The sequence below is a fragment of the Theropithecus gelada genome, chromosome 11 (genome assembly GCF_003255815.1).
Source record: "Theropithecus gelada isolate Dixy chromosome 11, Tgel_1.0, whole genome shotgun sequence".
NCBI classification, from domain to species: Eukaryota; Metazoa; Chordata; class Mammalia; order Primates; family Cercopithecidae; genus Theropithecus; species Theropithecus gelada.
The window spans coordinates 25,512,619-25,525,109 of NC_037679.1; the positions used below are offsets into that span (position 1 = coordinate 25,512,619).

Consider the following 12,491-nt stretch of genomic DNA (forward strand, 5'->3'; position numbering starts at 1 on the left):
GGCAGAATCCAAAGGCATTGTTTAAAACAACTTTTCCTACAGAAATAGCAAGTAGTTTTAGGCTTTAATTACAATTATTTTTATTTTTTTTTTATTTTTTATTTTTTATTTTTTTTTGAGACAGAGTCTCGCTCTGTCACCCAGGCTGGAGTGCAGTGGCGCGATCTCGGCTCACTGCAAGCTCCGCCTCCCGGGTTCACGCCATTCTCCTGCCTCAGCCTCCCGAGTAGCTGGGACTACAGGCGCCCGCCGCCTCGCCCGGCTAATTTTTTGCATTTTTAGTAGAGACGGGGTTTCACCGTGTTAGCCAGGATGGTCTTGATCTCCTGACCTCGTGATCCGCCCGCCTCGGCCTCCCAAAGTGCTGGGATTACAGGCGTGAGCCACCGCGCCCGGCCACAATTATTTTTAATCATCAGAAATTCTGAACCCTCAAGGGAACAAACATGATTAAGAAAAGTACACATTTAAATTCATAAAACTGTCCACTATCTGGCTGGGACATAAAGTACTATAAAAATTTAGATCGGATGAAAAACAACATAAACCTACAGTTGAAAAATGTTTTGGTATACTGCTGATTTAATTAAATGTCATATTCTTGCTATCAGGGGAATTTCAGCTTAGACTAATCAACTAGGAACAGTACTCACAAACAGATGAAAGTGTTGAGGTACAGTTTTAATTAAACAAAAAAAATTGAGTTCATTCCAAATGTTTTCTTATTTCTACGGCTCAACAAGCCACTTGAAGAAATTGGTTAAGAACATAATTTTTTTTTGTTCTCTAGGTAAGCGAGGAAAGGAAAGGATATGGAAGGAAATAATTAATAAGAATTTACTGTGTGCTCAGAACTCTGCAAAAATGGTTTACACATATTATTTCATTTACTCAGTAAATCAGCTTTCGATGATATACAACTGAATTCTAATTCTGGGCCACCTGTCCTTGTTGGAGGCATATCTGTTATGGGAATGCAAAGTACTGCAATTTTGATTTTGCTTTAGCTAAATCTTGCTGACTACAAAATCTTACAATCAAATTTAAAGTCAGTATAAAGGCTCTGTATTTTCTACAGCTTTAGATTATCTACACTGTTGTTCTCCATCATTTACAAAGATAAATTTGAATGTTGACTGCATTTTAATACAATTAATGAAATAGATTTGGTCTTTATTGTTTTTATTTGCATGGCTGGCTCTTCGTGATTGGGTTTTCATGTGCAGTACCAGACATCCTGCATTGCCATGTAAATTTTACTAATGACTCATACATATGTATGTGTACACAAAGTTCCAATTAAGGGGCTTACCCAGTGGATCAAAGGGTAGGTAGAAACCAAGTTCACAATGTAAACATTCACCTCGGCCTGTCAGTTGTGCTGTTGTCCCTTCTTTCTATATGTGGATATGCATCTACTTCTATACAGTTATTTTCCTATGGTAGATGAGGTTTTTGAAATTACAAACTCCTTCCCTGCCTCCCTATTCCCTGTCTCAATAGGAGAATAGGAGTTGTGAACGTTCCTACCTCATTATGCTGCACTTGCCCATGTGACTTACTTTTGCCACTAGGCTGTTAAGAGACACAAGCAGAGACTGAAATTGCACTTTACATGGCTGCGCTTGCCCTGTTTTCCCTCTGCCATTGCCCCAGGAAGAGCTTCCTCCAGGTAGTTGCTGTTCCCTCAGACTGAATCCCAGAGTAAATTACATGGAGAAGACCTGAGATTATCTTTCTCCCTCTCTCCTCCTCCTCACCACCACCACCACCACCACCACCACCACCACCTGTCTATTTCAGAACTGAGAAGTCAGAGGACTGTCACAGGGGCATGCTTTTACACATTTATTTGAGTTTAAAATGATTCCTTATGATAGGAAGCTCATCTGAGTTAGCTAATGGATTAACAGTGAAGACTGCCTTTGCCAATCAGATTATAAGGCAGACTGTTTTCCATTAAATGCCCATGAGGTAAATCTGTAGCTCCAAGGTTTACATGAAAACAGAATTTAAAGACATATAAAACAAATAATATGCTAGGAATTGCATCCTTTCTAACTATTTATGCTTATGATAATTTTAGATGTTAACTAAAAATGGATGAGAATTATGTAACATTTCAAAATTCTTTAAGAGTTAAGTGACCAAAAAATTTGAAGGCACCGCTCTAGACCAACTTTTTATTTTTATTATTTATTTATTTTTAATTGAGACAGGGTCTTTCTGTGTTGCCCAGGGTGGTCTTGAACTCCTGGGCTCAAGGGATCCTCCTGCATCCGCCTCCCAAAGTGCTAGGTAGGATTACAGGTGTAAGCCACCACACCCAGCCTAGACCAACTTTTAATACATATATATCTAAGATACAGGTTGGTAATAGTCTCTCTACAGTCTCGAAGGATCACATCATTTTAAAGTCAGAAAGAGCTTTAGAGCTTATGTAGACCAATCATTTTATTTTCATAAAGAAACTGAATCTCAGAAAGGGCCAAGGTCAAACCAGTTTTCCTCTATCACATTACACACACACACACACACACACACACACACACACACACACACACACACACNACACACACACACACACACACACACACACACACACACACACACACACACACACACTCTTTCTCTCTCTCTCACACTCTCTCTCTCTCTCTCTCTCTCTGTCTCTCCTGGTTCTTTCTGAACTCTGTGATTGGCTGAGCCTCAAACTGCTGTGATCCTGACAGAGCTACCAGTCTTGGCCTTGGGTGGCTTGTCTTTTACCAGTCAGTTCTCCTTACGGACTTTCAGCTGTGGATGGCCTGTTTCTGCTCTAGCAGTCTCAGCTAAGTGAAAGGGGAACTAATTAATCCCTTCAACCACTCTGAACTCAAGTATTTTATTACTTTCTTCAAACATAATAGAAAGAGACAGATTATTCTGGGAGAGTAGACCCCTTTTGATTTCCATCAAAACAATGCACACTTTTGTGTTTAAACATATTTCCCCCCTTTTCCATCACTTTATTGTGTCAGGGAGAAAAAGATGGTACTGCATAATCACCAAGTCATGATAGGTTTTAACTCCTAAACATTTCTGATATCCATCTTCTCCTCTAACTCTACTAATGCTATGTTTATTTAGGATCTCACTTCTCTTTTGGAAAATTGTAACAGCCTTTGGGCTTGTAGCCTCTGGTCTTCTCTCTATTTGGCCTCCTACAATGATAAATCTAAACACTCAGATCTTATGATGCCATTCCCCTTTAAGAGCTCCTCATGGCCCACTGGATGCCAAACTCCATCAATATGGCTTATAAGGCCCTCGTTTGGTCCTTGTGTGCCTCATTGGCCTCATCTATCTCCAAGCCCTCTCTTTCTTTCTTTCCTTCTTCTTCTTTTTCTTTTTTTTTGTTTTTGAGATAGAGTCTTGCTCTGTTGCCCAGGCTAGAGTACAGTGGCACAATCTTGGCTCACCGCAACCTCCACCTCCCAGATTCAAGCAATTCTCCTACCTCAGCCTCTCAAATAGCTGGGATTACTGGCAGCCACCACCATGCATGGCTAATTTTTGTATTTTTAGTAGAGATGGGGTTTCTCCATGTTGGCCAAGCTGGTCTCGAACTCCTGACCTCAAGTGATCCACCCGCCTTGGCCTCCCAAAATGCTAGGATTACAGGTGTCAGCGACCACATCCAGCCCCCTGTCTGTCTTTCCCTATCTGTAGTTTAACCTGTGCACTGGGCTGTCATCTTCCCTTCTTGCTGCACCCTTTGTCTGAAATATTCCTCTCTCCACCTGGCTGGCACGACCTTCTTCAAGTCTTCCTAGAAACCCCTAGTTCTGAATCACCCATAACACTGGACAAATCTTCTATTGGCCTTTGCCTAAAAACGACACTTAGAGTTTGTTTTAGGAAGGGGTTGCCTTTTATTGATAGGCCCAGAGGAATATAAATGTATAATCAAAGAGCATTAGAGCTAGACATCTGGTTTCTCTTATGTCTTTGGCAATGGTTTGAGAGAGAGATTTCAAAGCAAACTGACTCATGTAAAGTTCAAAAAAACACAGTATAATAATGGTATAATTATATACCATTTCAGTATAATAATGGTAATAATGGCTAATATTATTAGTTACTTACAAAGTGTTTGAAATGGTCTCAACAATGATTATGTGATTATAACATTGAATCATTACAAAAATCCTGCAACTACTATAGCTATTTTATAGATTAGAAACCGAAGGCTGAGAGAATTTAAATAACATGCCCAAGGTCACAAAGACAGAAATGAGCAAAGCTGCCATTTAACTACTGACACAGTCCAAGCCTTTACACTCTATTTTATTGCCTAGCCTTGCTGGAAATGAAAAAATGTTGTAGCAAGGTTTGTGAACATAGTCTTAAATTCATTTTGTTGCAAAATGACTACTAAATCTTTGGTGTTAGATTTTATGTGAAGAATACGAACTTGTGACTGATTATGCACATGCTTCCTGAGTCCTCTAATCTGGTCCCCAAGCTTCGAACACCGTCTATATTCTCATTACTCTCAAATGTACATTTACAGTCCAGATCTTTCTCTCAAACTCCAAATCATATCTTCGGGTCTTGACATTTCCTCTTGCATGTCAAATAGGCACCTCGAATGTAGTATTTCAAGCAATGAACTGCTGATCCTTCCCTCACAAACAGCTCTACCCACATTCTTATCCACTCCTGTTAATGGATACTCCGTCCTTCCAGCTGCTCATGCTCAAAACCTTGGGGTTAACTTTGACTTCTCTTTTTCTGCACAACTCACATCAAATCCATTAGGCAATCCTGTAGGCTCTCCCTCCAAAATAGATCTGGAATCTGACTGCTTTTCACTGTCTCCATCGCCACCTCTTACATGGATCACTGTAACTGCCCTCTAGCTCATCTCCCAGCTTCTACCCTGGTCTCTTATAGTCTATTGTCAACACAGTATCCAGAGAGCCTCTGAAAACATAAATCACATCATGTCACTCCTCTGCCCCAAACCATATAGTGACTTCCTGTATCATTCAGAGAAAAACTTAACGTCCTCCCAATGACCTACAAGGATGCCCCAGCCCCTTACATTTCTGACCCCACTTCCTAATTCTCTTACTGCTCATTCTGCTATAGCCACACTGTCCTCCTTAATATTTCTATAACAACCCTAAGTATATTCCCACCTTTTGGTCTTAGCAATGACTGTTCATTCTTCCTGGAACTCTCTTCCCCCAGAAATCTGTACAACTAACTCCCTCACCTCCTTCACAAGTCATTGACTAATCTCACATTCTCAATGATGCTGTCCTAACCACCCTATTTGCAATTGCATTCCCACCCTGATCCCAGCGCTCCCAATCCCTCTCCTTGCACTGCTTTTTCCCATAGGATTCATAGTATTCATACTATATAATTTATTTGTTTATTATGGTTTTATTTTGTTACCTGTCTTTTGCTATAATATAAACTCTACTCATGTCCCCCAGGCTCCTAGTACGTAGTGGTGGCTGGAACATAGTAAATGCTCAATAAGTCATTGCTGAACAAATGAATTCTACCAACTCTTCATAATCAACCTGAGTTCTCATTAGTATGGAAGAGCAAAAAGCTATCTCAGGGTAGCATCCATGTTCATAGCTAATAATAGGAGAGGTGGTGCTAGAACAGCATAAACGCAGGGCAGCAATCATACATCAGTATACCTCACAATTAATATGCATATGGACTTTGGAGTCAGGCAGCCCGGATTCAGATATTGAATTCAGGCTTTGTAAAATGAGAAAAAATGCCTATCTTGTAGTGTTGATTGCCTTTTTATTGAAAACTTTGAGAGTGCCAGGCACTATTCTAAATGTTTTCCAAACACTAACTCAGTTAATCCTCATAACAAATCTATGAGTAGGAACTAATAATATTCCCATTTTACAGATGTGGAAACTAAGACATAGAAAGCATAAGTAACTTTCTCAAAGGCATGTAGCTAGTAAAATGTGGAGCTGGGATTTGAACTTGTCTATTTGATAGTAAAGTTCATCTCTGCTATGCGGACACTCCTTGTGGAAAGCATTAAATAATTCAATGTAAGTCAAGTTCTTTATAATGCCAGACATTTGGTACAATCAAAATCTGTTGGCTATTGCTGTTATAATTACTATTATTACTACTTGACAATATGTGTTCTGAAGCTATTTTCATGCTTCAGAAATGGATATATCATATATATATATACCTACTGTGTACCCACAAAAATTAAAAATTAAAAAAGAAATGAATGTATCCATAAAGAACCAATATAAAACATACTAAATATACTTTTCCTAAACCTAGTCACTAAGTACAAAGCCTGGATGGTACTTATTGCACAGAACTTACACACATGTTGAATTAAAATGGCTTAAGTGGCAAACAGAACACGGGCCCTTCATAATTTCATTGCTAGTGAAGACTTTGTTAATTCTTCCTGGGTAGGTTGTAAGTTTTCCAATTCAAATAATTTTTAAATATTAAGAAAGTTGGCTTTGCCATTCCTGTAATGAGATATTGATGGCAAAGGGAAAAAATTAAGAAGCTGATTTTGCCTAGGAAAAACTGTGGTGCAGCTGTTCTTCCTCTGGGTCATGATTATAGCAATTCCTCCTTATCTGCAGTTTTATTTTCTGTGGTTTCAGTTACCCCCAATTAACTGCAGTCTGAAAATATTAAGTAGACAATTCCAGAAATAAATCATTCCTAAGTTTTAAATTGTGTGCCGTTAGGAGTAGTGTGATGATAATCTCACACTGTCTGCTCTATCCATCTGGATGTGTCTGGCACATTCACACTGTTTACACTACCTGCCTTAGTCACTTTGCAGCCACAGCTGTCTTTGGTATCAGATTGGCTGTTGTGTTCTTGTTGTACTTTTTTTTTTTTTTTTTTTTCCGAGACAGGGTCTTGCTCTGTCACCTAGGCTGGAGTACCATGACACAATCATAGCTCACTGCAGTCTCGACCTTCTGGGCTCAAGGGATCCTTCTGCCTCAGCCTCCCAAGTAGCTGGGACTACAGGCATATGCCACCATGCCCGACTAATCTTTTTTTTTTGGTAGAAACAAGGTCTCATTTTGTTGCCCAGGCTGGTCTTGAACTCCTGGCTTCAAGTGATCCTCCCGCCTCAGCTTTCCAAAGTGCTGGGATTACAGGCATATGCCACTGCACTTAGCCTTTGCAGTATGTGTGTTCAAGGAACCCTTATTTTACTTAATAATGGCTGAAAGCACAAGAGTAGTGAGATTGGCATATTGATATAATTGTTTCACTTTATTAATGTTGTGTGTGTGTTTTTTTTGAGACAAGGCCTTGCTATGTCCCCCAGGCTGGATGGCAGTGGCGCGATCATGTCTCACTGTAGCCTCAACATCTTGGGCTCAAGTGATGCTCCGCCTAATGCTCAAGTAGCCTTGAGTAACTGGTACTACAGGTGTGTAGTAGTAGTAGTAATTAGCCCAGCTAATTTTTCTATTTTTTGTAGAGGTAGGGCTTTGCCATGTTGCCCAGGCTGGTCTTGAACTGCCGGACTCAAGCAATCCTCCTGCCTCGGCCTCCCAAAGTGCTGGAATTATAGACGTGAGCCACTGCTCCCAGCCAGTTATTGTTGTTAATGTCTTACTGTGCCTAATTTATCAATTAAACTTTATCGTAAGTATGTATGTATAGAAAAAAATAAAACCCCGATGTATATAGGGTTTGGTATTATGAGAAGTTTTAGGCACCCACTGGGGGTCTTGGAATGTATCCCCTGTGGATAAGGGGGGCTACTGTACTTACAGACCGGCGGAAGCTCATACTCTACTTCAAGAACCACTCTTTCTCCCACATTCTTCAGCAAGCTGATGATCTCATCATGGCGGAATTTGGCCAGGTTGATTCCATTCACTGCTTTGATGTAGTCACCCACATCCAGCTGGTCACTTCTGCAAAATGGACAATGTTGTTTCAGCAGACTCACCCTCTCCGCAGGCCAGTCTAACTATATTTCCACTTTCCCTTCATGAGTAAGCATGCAGTGTAGAAGCAAGCCTAGAAGGCTGACAGCAGAAGTCCCTGCCTCCTAGGAGATGGTGGGCTGAAGTCAGAGGAGAACCAGGGATCGCTTTTACTCATGCAGCCTGTGATACCTTGGAAGTCCTGCTCTGAGTCTGCCACTATCTCTGATTTTTTCCTTTTCGCCTCTTTTATTTTTAAAAGCACCATAAAACAAAATCAAGAGAAGCCTTTTTTTTTTTTTTTAAGTTCTTTGCCCTAAACCAGTTGGTTCTCTGGGATGGGATCCAGATCCTAGATACAACACACATCTTTTTATTCTCAATCCCACTCATTTTTGCTGCCTGCCTTTTATACATTTCACAGCTTTCAATAACTTCACTGGGAGTTTGTCCAGGACTAAGGAAAGGGTCAGCTTATTTTGTTATTTATTGCTTAGAGCAGGATTGATAAGAGTATTGGTGAAGGAGAAATCACAATGCAAATATTGGCTTTCAGTAACATTCTTGTCTCTCTATACCACCATAACAGAATATTGGCTGCTCTTGGACTTTAGTCAAACTCTGTTTCTAAACCAAGAGAAGGTAGCAAGATCAATAATAGGAGTTAAAATTCATGTCACTGATAAGGACCTTCAATAACATTTTCTCCCAAAATAGAAATAGCTAACGCATTTATTTTATATATAAATCCAGCTCCAATCATTCCTCCTTCAAAGAGCCTCCTAATCTGCCCCGGTCTGCAGTCCGTGCATGGCCCTTACCTCACTTTCCTGACACTTATGTCAACTGAACCGCCTAGTGCTCTGTAATAACTTCTGTGCTGTTGCTTTTTGCTATCATGCAATGCCATTTTTGCTCCCAAATGTTTCATGATTTTTATGCCTTATCTCCACTGATAGATTGTGAACCCCTTTAGGGCAGGGATCTCATCTTTAATTATTTTGATTTACTTCCTACAAAATGGTAGTGCCTTAAATAGTGACTATTTGGTGATTTTTAATACTCAATATAACTGGCACAGTAACACTTTTAATTACAGCATTAATACAACTGAAAATGCTACCCCTCTCCCCCATCACACTTGCCTTAAAGGAGAGATATAAAGAAGCTCTGGAGACTTATGAACCCCTAGCATCATGAACTGGCCATGATTGTTATAAAATAAAGGAGGTTTTGGGTGTGGAAGGATGCTTCTTAAAAGCCTAAAGAAAGCAGATTGAGGTGCTTGTGTCCACACCAGTCTCCCTTACAAACAATACCTTCTGATCATGGAGCAATCCACTGGATTAAGTTTGTAAATTGTACAAACAGGTTGATCATTAAAAGTAATCACAGAAATCACCACTTCAGATGACATTTTATGAGGCAAGAACTCTAAGATTTAACCTGGAATTATGTGGATATGAATATTGGTGGCCCGAATTTAAGGTACTTTAGCTTCACTTTTATTTTACGTATGTATGTATGTATGTATGTATGTATGTATGTATGTATGTATTTATTTATTTAAGACGGAGTTTCGCTCCTGTTGTCCAGGCTGGAGTGCAATGGCACAGTCTTCTTTCACTGTAACCTCCGCCTCCTGGGTTCAAGTGATTCTTCTTCTTCAGCCTCCCAAGTAGCTGGGATTACAGGCATGTGCCACTATGGCTGGCTATTTTTTTATTTTTATTTTTACTAGAGATGAGTTTCGCCATGTTGGTCAAGCTGGTCTCGAACTCCTGACCTCACGTGATCCACCTGCCTTGGCCTCCCAAAGTGCTGGGATTACAGGCATGAGCCACTGCCCAGCTTGGCCTCACTTTTAATGAAACCTGATCTTCCACCCCCTTTTTCTGAGGCAGATTTAGAATGTGTCTCAAGGAAGTCCACCCCTACCCAGTATCCAGGACATTCTGCCTTTGGCAATAACGAGTGGAATTTGCAGTTATGGAAAGAAAGACAGGTGAGACCTCCTCCTCTAAGCCTTCTGTCCTTTCAGAAACCAACTCTTGAAAATCACACAGGTAGAAAAGGAGAGAGGATGTGGGATAAATAAAATTTTCACTGAAAACTCAGAGTTGGGTCTCCCACTCTTTCAAGGGTAGCCATGTCCCTCTCTGGCACTTTCCCCATACACATTATATGGGTCATCTGTTTCACATTTAGATGACTGGAGCATCTCCTTCCTACTGCAGCCTGTCTGCTGTTCAGTGGCACATTTGCAGACTAGCTGCACATGGTCATTTTGAAATTAAAATCTTATGAGGGCCTGGCAGCTCCTGAGATGACACAAGAACCTCCCTGGTGACTGTAGCCTAGGCTAGAACAGCCACGCGGGCAGACCTGGGGAGCAGCTTCTGAAATGTGCCCCACTGTGCTTCTGCTGGCCTGTGCTGCCTGGCAGATGGCAGCTGTCATTTATTTATTAGTGACCACTTTTGATGGAGCTTTAATTTTTGAATTAATTACACCCTGTGTTCCTTTCAGTAGATTTCCCCAAGAGGCAGTTACCTAGCAGCAATTCCTCCTTGCCGCAGATTAGATACTCTTGGCTTGCCATCCTTATCAATTCCTCCCGATACCGTCAGACCCAGGGTAGTGCCTTCCTTCTTCATCAACTCGACGACTGTGGAGCCCTTGAATTCCTCTGTTAAAAGAAAAGCATTTGCCGTATTAAAATGAGAGTAGAATTGCCAATGTCATTCTGTGTATGTTTAAGTGACTCCTCCCCAGAAGTTCTTTCCACTTTTTCTTTTATGAGAAAAGATATCTATGGCCTCCTTCCATTGTAATTTACAGAATATTTCATAAAGATGCGCATGCAGATAATGCTGAGGCAGATATCCTATTAGAAGCTATGAAAATGGGCACTGGTGGGGTATTCACTCCAGGCTGACAATAAATAGTACAAATTGTCTTATGTACAAATAATATTCACCCTTTGTTTTCTGCCATTCTCGGGTGACTTTCTCTGGTTTCTCTCCTTGTAACTCCAGTGGGAACAATTAAAAGTTGTAAAGTAAGGAATTAGAACAGAATTTTCGATGATAATATGAACATATATAGCACAGTGGCAGACTCAAAGTTCATGGTATGTTTCAGGTTAGGAAGTCAACTGAAAAGAGAAGAGAGCTTTCTACAGGTTCTAGAAAAATATTGACTTTAGCTTCTTTGTCTTTCAAAAACGAAGTATGATGGCTTATGTAACACTCATATCATTCTTGCAGAATATGTCACAGTATGGCAAGGCAGGATTGATCCTCAGAATTTCCAGGTAACTGCCATAAATCTTTCATTCTCTACTTACAAAATTTTAAAATTTCATAGATCTTGTGGAGATAATGTATATACAGCAAGACAGAACTCAAATCTTTTGATTTTAGTCAGAACAGAAAGTAAGAAAACTGTAAGAATATCCTCCCTTTCAAAAATAAAAATGAGTAGAGTCAATATTTACCTTCCAGAGGCTAATTAGGATAAATGCTGTTTTAAAATTCCCTGTGATGTTATTCCCCTATCTGCAAATATATTTTCTTGGTAGGGATGGGGAAATTGTCCAATTTTCCAATTTCTCCTAAATTAAGTTACACATTTCAGGGGTAATGAACTTCTAGAACATCAAAGATGCATATTAAAATGCAAAAACAGAGGGGGGCGGAGCAAGATGGCCGAATAGGAACAGCTCCAGTCTCCAACTCCCAGCGCGAGCGACACAGAAGACCGGTGATTTCTGCATTTTCAACTGAGGTACTGGGTTCATCTCACTGGGGAGTGCCGGACGATCGGTGCTGGTCAGCTGCTGCAGCCCGACCAGCGAGAGCTGAAGCAGGGCGAGGCATCGCCTCACCTGGGAAGCGCAAGGGGGAAGGGAATCCCTTTTCCTAGCCAGGGGAACTGAGACACACAACACCTGGAAAATCGGGTAACTCCCACCCCAATATTGCGCTTTAAGCAAACAGGCACACCAGGAGATCATATCCCACACCTGGCCGGGAGGGTCCCACGCCCACGGAGCCTCCCTCATTGCTAGCACAGCAGTCTGTGATCTACCGGCAAGGCAGCAGCGAGGCTGGGGGAGGGGCGCCCGCCATTGCTGAGGCTTAAGTAGGTAAACAAAGCTGTTGGGAAGCTCCAACTGGGTGGAGCTCACAGCAGCTCAAGGAAACCTGCCTGTCTCTGTAGACCCCACCTCTGGGGACAGGGCACAGCTACACAACAACAACAACAACAACAACAAAAGCAGAAGAAACCTCTGCAGACGCAAACGACTCTGTCTGACAGCTTTGAAGAGAGCAGTGGATCTCCCAACACGGAGGTTGAGATCTGAGAAGGGACAGACTGCCTGCTCAAGTGGGTCCCTGACCCCTGAGTAGCCTAACTGGGAGACATCCCCCACTAGGGGCAGTCTGACACCCCACACCTCACAGGGTGGAGTACACCCCTGAGAGGAAGCTTCCAAAGCAAGAATCAGACAGGTACACT

The 12,491-nt window shown here is 41.2% G+C and overlaps 1 protein-coding gene across 3 annotated transcripts in view; it reads right to left on the reverse strand.

Annotated features, from left to right (window-relative positions):
• Positions 1–12,491, reverse strand: part of GRIP1 (glutamate receptor interacting protein 1) — a 338,518-nt gene that overhangs the window by 173,456 nt on the left and 152,571 nt on the right. For all 3 annotated transcript variants that reach the window (XM_025403428.1, XM_025403429.1, XM_025403427.1), the window contains exons 3-4: positions 10,521–10,656; positions 7,810–7,955 (exon numbers count right to left, since the gene is read on the reverse strand). In XM_025403428.1, the coding sequence (XP_025259213.1) occupies positions 7,810–7,955; positions 10,521–10,656 (282 nt within the window). The remainder of the gene's footprint in view (positions 1–7,809; positions 7,956–10,520; positions 10,657–12,491) is intronic.